The 17,445-nt window shown below is 38.9% G+C and overlaps 1 protein-coding gene across 4 annotated transcripts in view; it reads right to left on the reverse strand.

Moving 5' to 3' along the window:
• The window catches only part of SPG11 (SPG11 vesicle trafficking associated, spatacsin), a 95,231-nt gene extending 80,778 nt beyond the window's left edge, over positions 1-14,453 (reverse strand). For 2 of the 4 annotated variants that reach the window (XM_024567763.3, XM_045201656.3), the window contains exons 1-7: positions 14,179-14,453; positions 10,985-11,169; positions 9,683-9,907; positions 8,135-8,336; positions 3,985-4,122; positions 3,322-3,770; positions 1,476-1,621 (exon numbers count right to left, since the gene is read on the reverse strand). In XM_024567763.3, the coding sequence (XP_024423531.2) occupies positions 1,476-1,621; positions 3,322-3,770; positions 3,985-4,122; positions 8,135-8,336; positions 9,683-9,907; positions 10,985-11,169; positions 14,179-14,432 (1,599 nt within the window). In that variant the 5' untranslated portion in view covers positions 14,433-14,453. The remainder of the gene's footprint in view (positions 1-1,475; positions 1,622-3,321; positions 3,771-3,984; positions 4,123-8,134; positions 8,337-9,682; positions 9,908-10,984; positions 11,170-14,178) is intronic. The other 2 variants (XM_045201657.3, XM_045201658.2) reach the window with 2 other exon arrangements.
• Between the last annotated feature and the right edge of the window lie 2,992 nt (positions 14,454-17,445).

Genomic DNA, 17,445 nt, shown 5'->3' on the forward strand with positions numbered 1-17,445 from the left:
GTCTAGTATCCAGGGCATATAAAGAACTCTCAGAATTCAACAATAAATACAAAGAACTGAATTTAAAAATGGACAAAGGATTTAGACAGACATTTCTCCAAAGGTCAATAAGCATATGAAAACATATTCAACATCATTAGTCATTAGCAAAATGCAAATCAGCATCACAATGAAACACCACTTCATTTTGATTTGACAACCACTAGGATGGCTATAATACAAAAGGTAAACAGTAAGTATTGACAAGGATGTGGAGCTATTGAAACCCTCATATATTGCTGGTGGGAATGTAAAATAGTGCAACTGCTGTCAAAAATAGTTTGGTGGCTCTTCAAAAAGTTAAACAACCCAGTCATTCCACTGCTAGTTGTTTATCCAGGAGACATGAAAACATATGGTGACACAAAACCATTCACAGCAGGATTACTTATAGTAGCCAGAAAGTTGAAACAACGTAAGTATCTATCAACTGATTCATATAATGAAGTATTATTCAGCCATAGAAAAGAATGAAGTACTGAAACATACTACCACGTGGATGAACCTAGAAAACATGCTAAGTCAAAGAAGCCAGGCACAAAAATCCCCATATTTTAAAATTACAATTTATATGAAGTGTACAGAAAAAGCAAACCTAGAGACAGAAAGATTTGTGCTTGGGAATTAGGAGTCCTCAAGGAACAGGAAGTGACTGCTAACAGGTAGTTTTTTTGGGGGGGGTGGTGATGAAAGTGTTCCAGAATTAGACCGTGGTGGTGGCTGCACAACTCTGAATATACTAAAAACTGCTGAATTCTATATTTTAGCTGAGTGAATTTTATGTTTCGTGAATTATATCTCAATAAAACTGTCATTATTTTTTGTATTAACTTCCACTTTTTGACCTCAGCAGCTGTGTGGTATAGCAGAAAGTACCCTGACTTTGATTCTAGCTCTTGCCTTCATTAGCATGGCTATGGGCCACTCATTCAACCATTCTGAGCCTAAGGGTTTTCATCTGAAAGATGAAATGAAAAACTACCCAACCCATCCCATGTGGTTATTTTAGGACAAAATTAGATAATAAATATAAAAAGAGTATTTGTGAACTAGAAAATGCTATATAAATTCAAGTGATGCTGTGTCTGTAACTGACTTAGAGGAGTAAGGACTACCAGGAAGGAATAAAAGATCACTCTTGTTCAAGCTTTCCGTAGCTTGCTTCCATTCATTTAGTCTCATCAGCTCATTGTTGCCTCCCTTTCTTGTAACTTTTGCTTCCTTAAATAGTGTTTATTATATCTTTTAAAGCCAAAAAGTATAAACTGCTAAGCAGAGTTAGGGTGATGAAATAACCAGAAATAAGCAAACAGGTGGATAAAGACTATAGTTCTTCTTGCTGCTAGGTTAAATGAATTTTCCCAAATCTTCAGTCAATAAGAGTATATGACAAAAAAATAATCAAACAAAGCTCTATGGACATTTAATTCTGTTACCTCTAGTGCATGTATGGGTATTGAGCACCTTCCCCAACCATTGAGATGGCAAAGAGAGTCCACAGTGCTGGCACTCCCGTGGATCATTAGTCTATTTAAAAACTCCTCTTGAGTCAAACCAAACAAAATCAGAGAGAGTCCATTTTCTACAAGGGAAAAAAAAAAAAGAAAAAGTTAACTTTAATAAATTAGTACAATTTGGGTTTTAGAATTATGACAGCAATTAATTTTTTTAATTTTTATTGTTATTCAATGACAGTTGTCTGCATTTTCTCCCCATCCCTCCACCTCACGCCAGCTGAACCCACCTCCCTCCCCTGCCTCCACCCTCCCCCTTGATTTTGGTCATGTGTCCTTTATAGTAGTTCCTGTAAACCCCTCTCCCCAAATTAATTTTTTTAAAAACTTTTTATTTATTGATTTTAGAGAGAGATTATGGGAGGAAGAAGGGAGAGAAAAAGAGAGACACATCAATTTGTTGTTCTACTTATTTATGCATTCATTGGTTGCTTTCTTTTATGTGCCCTGACCAGAGATTGAACCCACAACCTTGGTGTATCAGGATGACGCTCTGACCAACTGAGCTACCCAGCCAGGCCAGGAATTAATATCTAATTATCCAATACTTCTGCACTATAATTAAAAATAAGTTTATTGGATACCAGGTACTATTATGACCTTAATTAATTCATCATGATTTTTTAATGTTTTTAAAGTATTCTATTTTTAAAATGCTGACCATAAGGCAAATTCTAGTAAGAACAACGCAGTCTACTAAATATCACTAAATTTCACTTTTCTATTTTGTATTATCTTGTACAATCAATACCTGGAATTTTTAACTATTTAAAGAGATGTTACATTTCTGGTTTACTAAAGTAAAACAATTAATAGCATGATCTTGACACACAGAAATACATGATCACCAAAAGTGGGGTACTGAGACACATGGTTCGTGCAATTGTAACACCCAGTAGCTTTGTAGGAGGTTACGGAATGAATGTGTATCTGAAATATCAAACCCAAATGCCTACAGGGGCCAGGCAGGTGAAAGACATGCAAGAGAAAGCTAACTGGAAAGAACATGGTTCATCTAAGAGAGCTGAAATTCAGCTCCAACCCATAAATTACTCTGCAGGAATAAAGGTCCAGTGTTTGCCATATCTTGTAATTTTTCAGGAACAGTTGGAAATCCAGATTTTGTGTGAAGTCCTCTAATGTTATATGTTTACAATAAAATCTTTTTTAAAAGTGTAGATAGTATAAGCCAAACAAAATAAATCAGCAGTTCATACATGGCCCATGAGCAGCTAGCTTGTAACCTGTGCTTGTATCGACGTAAGTCAAGTGAATACTCCCCGTGTAAAAACCAAGCTTTATTACTCTTAAACTTTCTCTGACTTAGAATCTTAGCATTTACCTCAGCAGAAATCATGAGAAAACCTTCCCAAGAGTAATGCCAAATTTCCTCTACAAAAGATTATCACTTAGAAAACAGAGCAGGCCCTGCCCTGGCTGGTGTGACTCAGTGGGTTGAGCACCAGACTGTGAACCAAAAGGTCACTGGTTTGATTCCCAGTCAAGGCACATGCTTGAGTTGTGGGCCAGGTCCCTACTTGGGGTGTGGAAGAGGCAACCAATTGATATTCATCTCACTCATTGATGTTTCTCTCCTCTTTCTCCCTCCCTTCTCCCTAAAAATCAAAAAATAAATAAAATCTTAAAACAAAAAACAAAAAACAAAAACAAAGTAGGCACTAACACCACAGGGCAGCAAAAGTAAAACACATTAAGAGAAAGCACATGCCCTCTCAGCAACGGACAACCTGATGCAAGACATTCTCACCGGTCAAAGCAAGGCACAGTTGCGGGTCTCCACTATTGTCTATTGGAATACACTTTTTGCCCAGGCAAAAGCACTGCGTGCCCTCCGTCTCCAAATCCCAGAGGACAATGGTGCAGCCTGTCCTTTCCACTGCCCAAGTAAACAGCGCAGTGAATCCTGTCACGGACACACATCTAAGCTCGATGGATTCCTCTTGTTCACCGATGGACATTCTTTTCCATGCTCTCCCTGGGTCACTGGTCTTGGCATGAACTTTCTGTGAAAAATTACACTGACTGCGCATTATGTCCTGTGGAATGAAGGCCCAAACTGGTACTCTGGTGCAGTGGTTATTAGATTCAGGGGACTCCAGATGCAAAATATCCTGGAACCATGGAGCATAATGGGAAACCTCCAGTTTGGAGCTGTTTATGGTTTCATTCAGTGATAAGAGCTGAGCTTTCCAAGACCTGGAAGACAGGATAGAACTCACAGCTGTTACAAGGGAAAGGTACTAAGTAAAACACTCAACAAGGAACAAGCTGTACTTTAAAAAACAATTGTCTATCTCTGTAAATACCTTTACAGAGACAGACACTTTTCACTAAATACCTTTAGTGAAAAGGTATGGAGTGAACATGACAAAAAAAAAGAAAATAATAAAATCCAAAAACGTTTCTGTACCTATCAACTTGGAAGGAAAACTTGGTCAGTTTCATGTTGTAGTCAGAATTAACAGGATCATCTTCGTCTATCCCCTTAGGGCCTTCAATAGGAACATCTTCCAGAATTTTTTCATGAAGTAGGTGTCCTGGGTGTTGCCTACATTTAAAAACAATAGGCACAGTCAAAAATGGAGATCAAGTCTAAACCTGTGTTACTACTGCTCCAATTAAAAATTGGGAGGTGAGAGGTGGGTGTGTCACAGAGAAGAGTACAGACAGTAGGTTTCCTTGAACAGGACTCCTTCTTATCTCCATTGCTTACAGCAGAATGATAAAGTCAGTTTTAAGAGTTTAACCCATCCGTAACCATGTATGGTGATGGATGTTAACTAGATTTACCGTGTTGATCATTCCACTGTACATGCATATATGAAGTCATTATGTTGTACATCTGAAACTAAAATGATGTTATATGTCAATTACATCTGAATTTTTAAAGAGTTGACCCTTAAGGGCAGTTAGCTTTACAAAGATACAAGAAAATTTGCTGTCTACTATGTTGCAGATGTTATGATAAAAACTTTACATAAATTATCTTATTTAAGCCTTTCAACAACCCTAAGAAAGAATATACTCCCATTTTATAGATATGGAAAACAAGGCTCAGAGAAACAGTGGAGCTGAATGTGAACCAGGGTGGTGTGTCCTTAAAGGTTTTTAAGCACTCATTGTATCGACACTACAAAGATTTAAGCTGAAACAGGAGAAATGCATAAAAACTAGGAAGACAAAGGTATGCATGTGGGAGAGTACATGCAAAGAGAGGGCTGTCATGTTTGAGAAACACAAAGGCGGCTAGGGTGGCTAAAGCATAGTGAAAAAGCAAGGTGGTGTGAGATGAAGCTGGAGAATTTGGCAGGACAGATGGTTCTGGGTTTATGGGTTATTAAGGATTTTTAGTTTTTTTCTTGGGGAGGGGAAAAGGAAGCTAGATAAGGGAAGTGACATGATCAGATGCTGACGAGTAGCTAGGGGAAGAAAGGAAGGCATTTAAACCCTGAGCACTTAGTTAAATTATTAACTATCAACCCTTTCAACAATTTGAAGGTAATATGTTGATATAGCTTTGTCAAGGAGATGATGAAAAGAAGTTAAAGGAGGCAGGGTGACAGTGCAACAAGATGATACATGGAGAAGGTCTATACCCTGTCCCCAGATGTTAATACCTGGCTATACCTCTTATAAGATAAAGATTTTAACATCACTCTGGTTACTCTACAGAAGATGGATTTGAGGGGATAAGAACAGACATGCGAGGACCAACTACAAGGCTGCTAAGCGAGTTCAGATTAAGTGATGACAGTGGCATGGATCAGAGTGATGGTAGAGGAGTTAAGAAAGGTGGACAGATTCAAGAAACATTTATGAAGATAGAATGGCTAGGACCTGCTGATTAACTGGATGTGGATCTAACACTCAAGAGGCTGGAAATACAGGAAAGAGAGGAAATGGAAAGTGATCCCTGAGGACAGAGCACACACTAGGATGGGTTGTCCTAGAAAGTGGGAAATCCCTCCATTGTAATAGGAGGAAAGACAGAGAAGATGGGTGAAGGAAAGTGGGTTTGTAATATAATGTGAGAAACCAAAGGAGCTCCCATTATATGAGTTCTATTCCTTTATAAAGCAGGAGGCAAAGTCACCCAAGAAGAGCTGGGGGTAAAGAGGTGAATAGAGGTTTGAGGAAAATGGAGGCTTTGAAACACTGTTGTAAACAGTGGGCTCAAGAAAAAAAAGTCATTGTAAAATTTCCAGGTACTATTGAGAGACCAGTTGAAGGTCATGAATGTGAACTTACAATAGTATCAATTTTTCTTTGTAATTTTCATACAAGTGCTTAGTTGCTTGGGTGCAGAAACTCAGAAGGCAGAGTAAAAACATAATCGTCAGAACAAGTGCTATGGCAGGAGCAAGAGTTCAGAGTGCATCCAAGAAAGTAACTGAAATACTGGGTCATAGAACCTATGCTGGAAAAACAGGGAAGTCAAGACAGGATGGGGCTGGAGAGCGAAAGGTCCACGAACTGGAAATTCCAGTGAGGTCAGATAACAGGAGAAGTGGGAGTACTTGAATGAATAAGCAAGCTGGAAAATTTAGGAAATTGTGGTCAGTGAGTGAGATGTGTAGAACAATGATTTGAGGGAAGAGCAGTTTTAAATGATGGCCAACCCCAGGGTATGACTATGAGAGTAGACAGCTAAGATAAACTGGAAGAAAAGTCATTAACAATAAACTTAGAGAAAAAAGCATGAATTTGGGTACTTGAGGAGCTTCCAAGCTCTATCAGAAACATGAAAAAATTGGGGAAATAACACAACACTATACAATTAAGTGCTAAGTGGTAGTTCAAAGCAGAAGTGCTACAAAAGTTCAAAGAAGAAAAAATTATAAAATGGGTATGAAATTACAAGAGGAAGGGATTTTTAGTAAGAAAGGGCTTCATGAAAGCAGTGGGTATCAAAGATGAAGAGGACTGATAAAATGAAAAGGAGGGATTGACATTCTGTATCAGGAGAACAAAGCGCTAGAACCATGAAGCAGGAAAGACAGAGACACAGATTTCAGAGCACACATACAAAATAAAACACACAGTCACCTGCAAAGAAGTTATACTAATTAAAGCACATTTTGTAAATAATTAATGAAAAGAGATTACTCATTTAGCTGGACAGGGCAGATCCCTAAATTTAATGCAGGGAACAGAACAGTAGCTCTTCTTTGGCTGATGTTACATGGCTGAGTTCAATGAAATTTATTCAAAGGAATGTGCCTGGTGCCCTCTTCAGAGTCTGCTCAGTGTCTCAAAGGAATACAACCCTACACTCAAAGATCAGAGTGGCTGAGTGGGTTTTTCTTCCTCCTGTCAAATTGTTTTCACTGATGATTAAGGGTTACTACACATATAGGTATGTTTTAGTCAGTAAAAATAGCCTACTGATGAACAAGCAACAAGCACACAATCTGAGAACACTGCTAATCACCCCTACTCAAAGATTAAAACCAAAAAAAAAAAAAGAAAGAAAGAAAAGTCACAGTGATGAGAAGTTCTGGTAGAATGTAAAGATGAAGTTATCATTTTTTTGGCGATCCAATAAGCAATAAAACCCATCAAAATGCATTCTAATTACATGGATTTGTTTATCTCATTCATACTAAGGATGAAAAATGCAAGTGGTTTCGAATGGCCCTAAACACTAAAAGTCCTAAATGTGGACTGGCCAACTTCTAGATAACCAAGTTGCAATGTATAGGCTACGGGGTGTGTGTGTGTGAGCATGCACACCACCCCCCAAACATTATAGAATCATAAGCAACTAGAATACTATCTGAATCGAAAAGCAACATAAATAAGCACTCAATTTTTACTAATATATTTAGACAGTCAAAAGTGTGAACTCTCCAAGGAAAACACCTGGGGAAATCCTCAGCTGAATAAAGTTAGCTTACTATATCTTGTCAAACTCCTTTAAGAGATAAGTAATCCCCAAGGAAGCCAGGACACTGAGCCACATAAGAATCCTATCACAGGATAAATACCATTTCTCTTTTACTCTAATGTGATGCAAAAGATGAACAATGTGTAATAGCCAATGGCTTGCCCTGGCTGGTATGGCTCAGTGGATTCAGTGCCAGCCTGGGAATTGAAAGGTCAATGGTTCGATTCCCAGTCAGGACACATGCCTGGGTTGCAGGCTGGGCCACCAGTTTGGGGTGTGCAAGAGGCAACCAACTGATGTTTCTCTACCTCTCTTTCCCCCTCCCTCCCCCTCTATCTAAAAATAAATAAATAATTTTTTTTTTAAAAAAGCCAATGCCTTTTAAAATTGTGCTGGATAACTTTTCCACTTATAGGATGACATAAGCCATATATATAACAACATATATAAATCAAAATCAACATTTTGATATACATCCAGAAATAAAAAGGTAACCAGTGGTCATTTGCACACATTATTACACAGGAACAACCTCACTATATAGTAGCTAAAACATGACCTAAATGAATAGAAGAAATAAACCAGTATAAAGAAAAAGCTAACAAATACACTTTTTAACCTTTTATGGCTCAAATTATTTACTTCAAACTAGAGATTGCAGCAATCTACATACCTGAAATACAAATTTAAGTTAAGAGCAATCGCAGAGTTGGAGGAGCTGATAATCACTGCAACATCTAGGTCTTGAGACACTTTCAGCGAAGTGAAGGAAGAAATCCTGGCTGACTCCTGCTGCTGCTCATTACACGTATCTTCTTGGTGAGGTGCTAAATCCACGTGAGCTACATGTGTACCATGCACAACGTCAAAAATGTCTTTGAGTTAGAGTTAAAGAAAATGACAGTCTTAAGTATGCCTAACCATTTAAACCACAGGATGGATAGAGCTATAGACTTCGCTGCTCCAGCCCTGCGGGTGCAATAACTGAAGGACACTGAGGCTGCCCCCTTCATAGTACCAGATGGCGATGAAGTTGGTGACCCGACAGAGTGTTCATTAAACAATACTCGCTGAATACCCACTCTGTGCCGGGCCATGAGACACTGGTAATACTTTCCACTAGTGTTCTACAATGACGCTGTCCGAGAGAAATGTAATATGAACCACTTTCATCATTGAAAATTTTCTAGTAGACTTATTTAAAAAGTAAAAAGAAATCTGTGAACCTAATTTTAATAAATTTTACTTAGTTCAATATATCCAAAATATCATTTCAACATGTAATCAGAAAAAAAAAAGTTGAGGTATTTTACATCATTTTTTTTTCATATAAGTGTTCAAAACCTGGTATTTTATACTTACAGCATATCTCAATTTGGACACTGAATTTTCGTGGAAAATACCTGACTGTATTTAGACTTTATAATATTTACATTTGAAACATACATAAAGTTTTCCAATAGCTGAACTGAATATCAGCTTCTAAATCTAAAGTAATTAAATAAAATAAAGAATTTAGTTCCTCAGTCATGCTAGCCAATTTCTTAGTGCTGTGTTGGACAGCACAGTTCTGTAACCTGTAACCTGGCAACAAAAATGAAGTTAATCCAATAATTTGACATTTTTACCAAAATAAAGTTTTAATATAGGCTAATATATCTAAAATTAAAATATATATATATTCCTTTAATTCAGAAATGAAAGTTCCAAAATCACATAACAGGTCATTTTTCAAGCCTTCGAAATAATTTTGCTGATGACCAAGGATCTGCTAGAGAGAAAAAAAACAACAACACAAAAACCATATTTTCAAAAAAATAAATAAAAGTGGTTAGGCAAACCATATGATTCACTAATAGGATGGAATCATCACTCAATGAGGTGGACGTATCATACCATAAGCAGTCATCTAAATCTTTCCTGGAACAAGCATATTTGAAAAAATGGGTAATGCAGAGCATACACAATTTAAAAAGAACACAAATAAGCTGGACAAGATGACTATGACCATGAAAAACCATGTATACACTGGAAAATATCTGAATGGAATATGTATCAATAAATTAATTTTAATTTCATGAAGATCTTTTTCCCTGAAAAGTTTTACTGAAAAAGTAACCAAATACCTACACCCAGTTCCTTAAAACTAAAAGCCTAAAAAGATTCATCTTTCTAGGTATCCTCCTCCCCTGCATATCAACATTTTTACCACCAAGGATACAGATCCAGCCTAAACCACTCAAAACAAAAAGAATTCCTCTGCAGAGCTGCGTGTCAATAATACTGCCCACTGCCTGCGCAGGCAAGGGTAAAGTGAAACAGTTGAGTACTCTAATCTCAGCATCTTCTTCAGGAAACATGATATGTAGGACGATGCATTTGTTGATGAACAAAAATGATGTGTTATTGTGAAATGAAAGAATTCTCAAAGATAATAAGGAAATACCTATGAAACAAAAGACCATCATTTGAAACTCATTGGTCACAATGTTACAATGGGTAAATTTGATTTTGTAAATATAACAAAAACAGGTAAAACAAAAAAGAAACAGCACTTAACTAAGTGAACTCTAGGCAGTTATTATTTATACCCACCTAAGCAAATGGTCATCGGAAGGCAGGTTAAGGGGATGAATAAAGACGGTCTACACTGTCTCTGTTCCTTCTGTTATGGCCAGTCTGACAGCACACCAGAAGAACATTCAGAAAGCCTATTTACCCATGGGACCCCACAAGAACAATCACAGACCTTTTTTAAAAAATGAAGAAGAAGGCCCTGGTTGGTGTGGCTCAGTGGACTGAGTGCAGGGCTGTGAACCAAAGTGTCCCCAGTTCGATTCCCAGTCAGGGCACACTTCTGGGTTGTGCGCCAGGTCCCCAGTAGGGGGTGCGCAAGAGGCAACCACACATTGATATTTCTCTCCCTTTCTCCCTCCCTTCCACTCTCTCTAAAAATAAATATAAAATCTAAAAAAAAATTTAAAAATGAAAAATAAGGAACCTTAAAATCAAGGGTGGCAAACATACTACTGCCTTAAAAATAGAAGCCCAAGTGCCTTGGTTTCTGCTCCCTGCAGCCCTCAGAATGAGACATAGTCAATAGCTCTGTAACCACTCTAGATCACTCCTACCCACTAGAAATATAATGTCAACCACAAATGCAAATGACACGTAATTTAAAAATTTTTAATAGTAGCTGCATTGAAAAAGGTGAAACTACTTTTAATATATATTATTTACCTCATTATATCCAAATTATTTCAACATATAATACAAAAACCTATTAATGACAGATTTTACTTTTTTTGTACTAAGTCTTTAAAATCTGGCATGTATTTTATACTTAAAGGACATCTTAATTCATATTAACCACATTTCAAGTGCTCAAGAACCCAAGTGGCTAGTATTGGACAAGGCAGACCTCCCATGATTTTACAGATGTAAGAACCTTTCCTGAAATACACAAAATTACATAGTAATGTACAAATTTAAATACACTAAAAGACCACCTGTTAATACTTACTGATATTTTGATCTTCAATAAGCTTTTGTAATGTCTCCTCACTATAGCTACACAAAATGGTTCCATCACATCTTCCATCTTTCAAATTAAATTCATAGATGAGCAGTTCATAATTTTCACTAAGAGCAAGCAGCCTGGGCCGCTCTGTTGGTATGCTGCTGTTATGAGAATCCTCCCACACAAATCTAAGGAAAAAGTTTAGATTATTTTTTATAGTCTATATCTATAATAATATTCACCCACAATGGTGAGATTGGAAAGGCAGAATGAGTACAGTTCTTTAGTTCACCTGGTAGCATTAATTCTACATCAAATTTAAGACAATGGCCCTGGCTAGTGTGGCTCAGTGTATTGAGTGCCGACCTCTGAACCAAAGGCTTGTGAGCCAGGTCCCCAAGTTGGGGGCGCATGAGAGGCAACCACACATTGATGTCGCTCTCTCTTTCTTCTCCCCTTTCTCTAAAAATAAACAAATAAAATCTTCAAAAAAAAAAAGTAACTTAAAAAAAGTAAGAGAATGTAAACTCTTCTAGGATTTCCTGCCTCTTCCCTCTTCCCTTTCCTACTTCTTCCCTCAGCTCATTCACACCAACACAAGAATATAAAAGTGGGTGGTGAAAAGGAGGCATGGGGCAAGAAATGATGGCTGCTTTAATTTCTTCATCCTGAATACCGACTGGTGATATATTGAAAAGAACTATCATAATTAAGGGCAAGTTTCAACAACAAAGTATACATATATATTTTTTGAGGTGGTGCTCACAATGAACAAAATAGGTTTGGGTAACTTAAATGATTTCAAAAACTTTTAAAAAGGAAGTGATTATTTGTATTACCTGACCTTAGGACTCCAAAATAGTATGTTATGGTACAATTCTGTCCAGCAGAACTCTCACTGTGTTGATGGAAGTGATCTATATATCAGCACTGTTCAGTGCAGTAGCCAACGGCCACATGTGACATGTGACTACCAAGCACTTGAAATGTGAGTAATGAAACTGAGGAAATGAATTTAAAATTTTAAGTCACGTGTGGCTAATGGCTACCATGCTGGACAGCACAGTTACAGAATTTTTACAGCAGTGTAACGTCAGTATAACAACACTGGCTAACAAGGATAGAAAAAGACTAATGATACTATAGCTTCAAGTTAAATAATCAAATTACATTTAAAAAAATAAGAAAGTCCCAATTTTGAAAACAGTGCAATGGAATGAAATGAGGCTACCACACTGATCAAGTTTCATCTTCTTAAAAAAGCTTTTTTTTTTCCTACAGAGGTAGTAAGTTTTATATCTAGAAAAATTGGATGTGGTACTCTTATGTACTTACTAGAGAAGAAGATTAATACATTATATATTTCTATCTTTATGCCTAGACTAATGATTTTTTTCATTAACACCCAATTCCTGATTGTTTACCTGAAAATTTGGAAAACAACATAAATTTTTTTTTGCTTTACAACACATATTTATCACAGTTCTGGACGCTACAAGTCTAAGATCAAGGTGCCCACAGAGTGGTTTCTGGTGAGGCAGCTCTTCCTGGCTAGCAGACGACCACTTCTTCCTCTGTCCTCATGTGGCTTTTACTCTGTGTGCTTGGAGAGAGAGATCTAGTGTCTCTCCCTCCTCTTATTAAAAAACCAGTGCTACAGAATTCGCACCCCACCCTTCTCACTTCATTTAACCTTAATTACTTCCTTAAGGGCTCTATCTCCAAATACAGTCACATGGGTGGTTAAGGTTTCAATATACAAATTTGGGGGAACTCACACAGTACATAAGACCTCCATGCCACTGGAAGGCAGCCAGTTAAAAAGATGTCACCTCTCTCATACTACCTCCTTAATATAAATGTTGAGTATGGAAAATGTTCAACAAATTAAGATACATTTAAAAGGCAGGATACTGTGGCACTATTAACATCATTAGCACATGGACTGTATTATCACAGAAAAACACAACTTTCAATGAAAATAAGAAAATATAGAATGTAGAGTGATTTCAACAATATAAAAAGGACTACATATACTTAAAGAAAAGTAGGATGTAAACCCCCGACCTTATTTTTACCCTATGAAATATTTTAATTGAATTAAAATTCAATACAATTCAAATTAAAAAGCTTTTTTTGATCCACCCTCTCCTATTAATTGCATGTAGTAACTTAGGAATGACCCATCAATTCATGTATGTATGTCTTATCTTCTGTTAAGTTCTCAAACATCTAAAGCATTCTACTTTTGACTCTGCAACCCTCTGTTCACAGGGTACTTAATACTGTTCAATACGCCTACTTCCCCTAAGGAGAGTTTCCTCTTTCTAGCAACTAGAGACCAGGAATAAACAAGACAAACACAGAAGAGATTTTAAAGCATTCACTGATTTACCAAACGCATCTCTACTGTCAGACACTGTTGTAGAGCCTGGAGATTCCAAGGTAAGGCACCTCCTGGCTACTCAGTCTTAAAGAGCTGATAGTTTCCAAAACATTTTCTATTATAAAAAGAGCCCAGTCAGACTCAGAGGGCACTACCGAACTTGATGTAAAAACTAAGTCCTAAACCAAGAGTTACAAAAATGGAAAGTAAATATGATTGTAATTATGGGCTTTTTCCCCTTGCATTCCTAAATCACACAAGCCTCACATGTAAGAACTGTCTTATTCAACTTTTAGGCATTCCTCCTAGATAACAGTAAGCGCATAATAAATATTTGTTGAGTGAATACATGAGTATACCAACTAGGCTCTCTGTCCTTGAAGAAGAATGGGAGGAGAGCCCATTTGTTAAGGAACTCGCCATGTTTCAGGGGCAAGAAAAAAGTTATCAGGCTCATCCCAATTAAACACGATCCCCAGCTGGTATCTTTAACGATTTAACTGAAAGAAGAAAATGCGCAAGGTGCAGAGTACAATGACGACTGATGGAGCGTCGTTAATGAATAAAAGAATCAGCGTCCCAGCTGAGACCCATTCCGGCTTTGCCTGCTCCGCCCACCCGGAACTGGGGAGCGAGGGTGCAGAAATGCACTAAAGCGGGAAAGGTCCCAGGCAGAACTGGGCTAACCGCTGAGGCGTTTCCTCGGCTGTCACCCGCCACCGCCAGGCCTGGGAGGGGGCATGGGGCCAGCCGAGCTAGGGCTCCGGAACCCCCCGCCCCCCACACAGCCCAGCCCTCCCGCAGCACTTACTGCCGGAAGGGGCCATCTAGGGAGAAGCCACCCCCGCCCCGGCTGCCTGGCGCCAAAGAAAGCACTTGGAGGCTGCCTGCAGCGGTCAGGCTCCCCAGAACCTCCTGCTCTCTGTGCAACTGCGCCCAGGTTCCCAGCCGCCCAGTTGCCTCGGCGGGGACCGGCAGCAGCAACATAGGTAGAACCCGCTCCATGTCTTCAGCGTTGCGGCTGCCGCCAGCGGCACCACTTCCGGGCCACTTCGCCGCCGCCATCTTTAGCCTGGCAATTTTTCTGGTCACCTGAATCCAACTGCCTCCTGGGCATGCGCAGTGCAGCTGACCCTCTCGCTGCCTTCTGGCTCGCAGCTATAGCTCAGCTGTCAGTGCCAGATTACATTCCTTGTCTATAGAGGCCTGCACCAACCATTCCATCAAAACCACCTCTGCGTTTGCCTCAAGCCCGCTCTTTACTTAACTGCTTGAAATTGTTGAGGGCCTAATTTAGCAATTTAAGGCAGGCTGTAACAGCTTGCTGTAGAATTACCCTTTGCTGCCTAGTTATTGGAACCTGGTTCTTGCCTCTTTTCTTGGCTTTTCTTATTGTGCTATTATTTTATTGGTTTACAGGACCTGGGGTGGTGTAATGTCCTTAGTAGCGTGGACTGATCAATTATGAGGGAGCTGACCTGAGTGTTGAAATCAAGTAATATTGTGTTGTAATTGGCAGAGGAAATTGGGGAAGAGGTGGAAGTGGTGGAATTTTGTTGTTACTACTCTTCTCCGGGAAGTATGATGCGAGATTTTCAGGAGGAAGGGAGAGAGAGGGAGAAAGAAAAAGAGAAAGCGAGCAAGAGGAGCAGAGGGGTGAGAAGGGCTGTGGAGTAGGCATCTTTGGAAAGGGCCCTAATAGACAGCAGTGCCTTTCTTAACAACACATTGTTTCCCACTCCGATGGGATCACAGGGCTACCAACTCCGTTTGTGCTTTGACTCTAATCCTCTTGTTCTAGGGTTCTGTGCCTGTAAAATTCTTTTTCTCCTGCATTGCTTTTTCTCCCTATATTATTAGGGTGCTTTCATTATCATGCAGACCTGCTATAATATGTGAAACCCATGGTCCTTATGACTTTGATTAAATTTAATTTTAAATCTTGGCGTAGAAATCATATCGTTCTCTCTCTGTATTACCCTCAGCCCTAGCTTTTCCTCTAGATCAGGGGTGTCAAACACATTTTCACAGGTGGGGAGGGGGGAGGGAGGGGGCCATATCAGCCTCGAGAATGTAATTTCAACTCCTTAACAGTTAAGAAGTAGTTACATTTATACAGTCCCAAAATTATTTCTGCCCTTTGAAGGCAACTGCGAGGCTGATGTGGCCCCCGGTGAAAATGAGTTTGTCACCTCTGCCCTAGATCATCAGCAAACCCTGATGGAGGAGATAGTAGCCCCAGACCCAATAGTCACACTTGACCAGACCTCTGGCAGACTAAAGATAACATCTTGCTCCAAGTTGTGTTTCAGTTTTTGAGCCCTAAGGTGGAACAACCCCCTGGCTACTTTCCATGAGACCAGAGGGAGTCTGAAAAGACTTCAGAGTTGTCCTCAAGACCTGAAGAAATGATTCATTACCCCTACCTCACCTTTGACTAATCAGTTGCCTTATGTAATCTGTAACCTAAAGGCCATTAAGGAGTTCCAGCTTTTGAACATTAGCTTCCTATTCTGTATAATGCCATTCACCAATAAAATAGCCACTATTTCTCCACTGCAATTCTCAGTGTTTAGTGTTTGGCTCTGCTAGCACCCAGTGGACTAGCTCTTTCTGTTCTAAGACATGTTATTTCAAAAGATGACTTCCTTTAATCTACTCCAATGGCTACCTACTGTCAAATTTCTGCTTCCCTTTTAGAAAATTCCAAGTTGTCTCTTCTTGTAATTAGAAAAACTCCTCTCTTCACCTCAATCCCTCTAATCAGACTCCACCAAACTGTTCCTCAAGATTAGTGATCTCTATGGTGCCACAACCAGCCACCACCTGTCATTCTTCACTCCTTTCTTTAAAGTACTTTTGTCACAGGTGGGCACGGATAACCAGGTTCTTGGTGATCGCAGACAAAGAATTGAACCAAACACACACAGAGTTTATAGCAGAAAGAGAGAAAGCAGATTAAGTGATAGTACATTCCCCAGAACATGGGAGTGGGCCAGCTCCAAGCAGAGATTGACCTCAGGGGCTGGAGGGATTCTGTTCTCATAGGACAGATCTTTCCTGGCTAGTTTTTGTGGGTTTTTTATTGTGCATGTAGAAGTAGTTATATTACTTTAAAGCTACCGTGAATGTGGTCTCCCATGATTTTCCTTGACTGGCCACCAGAGAAGGGGGTCACACAATGTTATTTTATTATGTTATATAGAAGCAGGGGTCATGTGGCATCTTCTGCAAAGGTGCATTCATGATTCACCATGATTCAGTGCTTTTCCAGAAAGTGGGGGGAAAAAGGTTTTAGACAGGGTCTCTATATCAACGTCCTTTATCTTAGTCCTGGGGCACTTCTGGAGTTTCCTCCTTCCTGACTACCTCCTGCCTCACTTTTTTTAAAGTATGTTTTATTGGTTATGCTATTATAGTTGTTCCAATTTTTCTCCCTTTTCCCCTGCCACCCAGTACCCCCCTTCCCTCCAGCAATCCCCCACCTTAGTCCATGTCCATGGGTCCTGCATATAAGTTCTTTGGCTTCTCTATTTCCTGTATTATTCTTAGCATCCCCCTATTTTGTATCTACCAATTATGCTTCTTAATCCCTGTACCTTTTTCCCCATTCTCCTCCTTCCCCCTCCCTGCTGATAACCCTCCATGTGATCTCCATATTTATGATTCTATTCCTGTTCTGGTTATTTGCTTAGTTTTTGGGTTTTTTAGATTCAGTTGTTGATAGTCGTGAGTTTGTTGTCATTTTAATGTTCATAGTTTTGATCTTTTTCTTAAGTAAGTCCCTTTAACATTTCTTATAATAAAGGCTTGGTGATAAAGAACTCCTTTAGCTTTACCTTTTGTTCTTTTCAACTTTGGTAACACCACTTCCCTAGTTTTCTACCTATTTCAATGATAACTCTTCAGTGGGCTTTTCTTCTTATATAATCTCTCCCTCTCTAACTTTAAATAACATCTCTGTGCTGATGATAACTCCCACTTTTGTGTCTTTAACCCTGACCATTTCCTTCAACTCCAAACTGCTGTTTAATTACCTACTTCTTATATCTACTTGGATTTCTAACAGGATTCAAAT

This window comes from Desmodus rotundus, chromosome 7, assembly GCF_022682495.2.
Source record: "Desmodus rotundus isolate HL8 chromosome 7, HLdesRot8A.1, whole genome shotgun sequence".
Classification (NCBI taxonomy): Eukaryota; Metazoa; Chordata; class Mammalia; order Chiroptera; family Phyllostomidae; genus Desmodus; species Desmodus rotundus.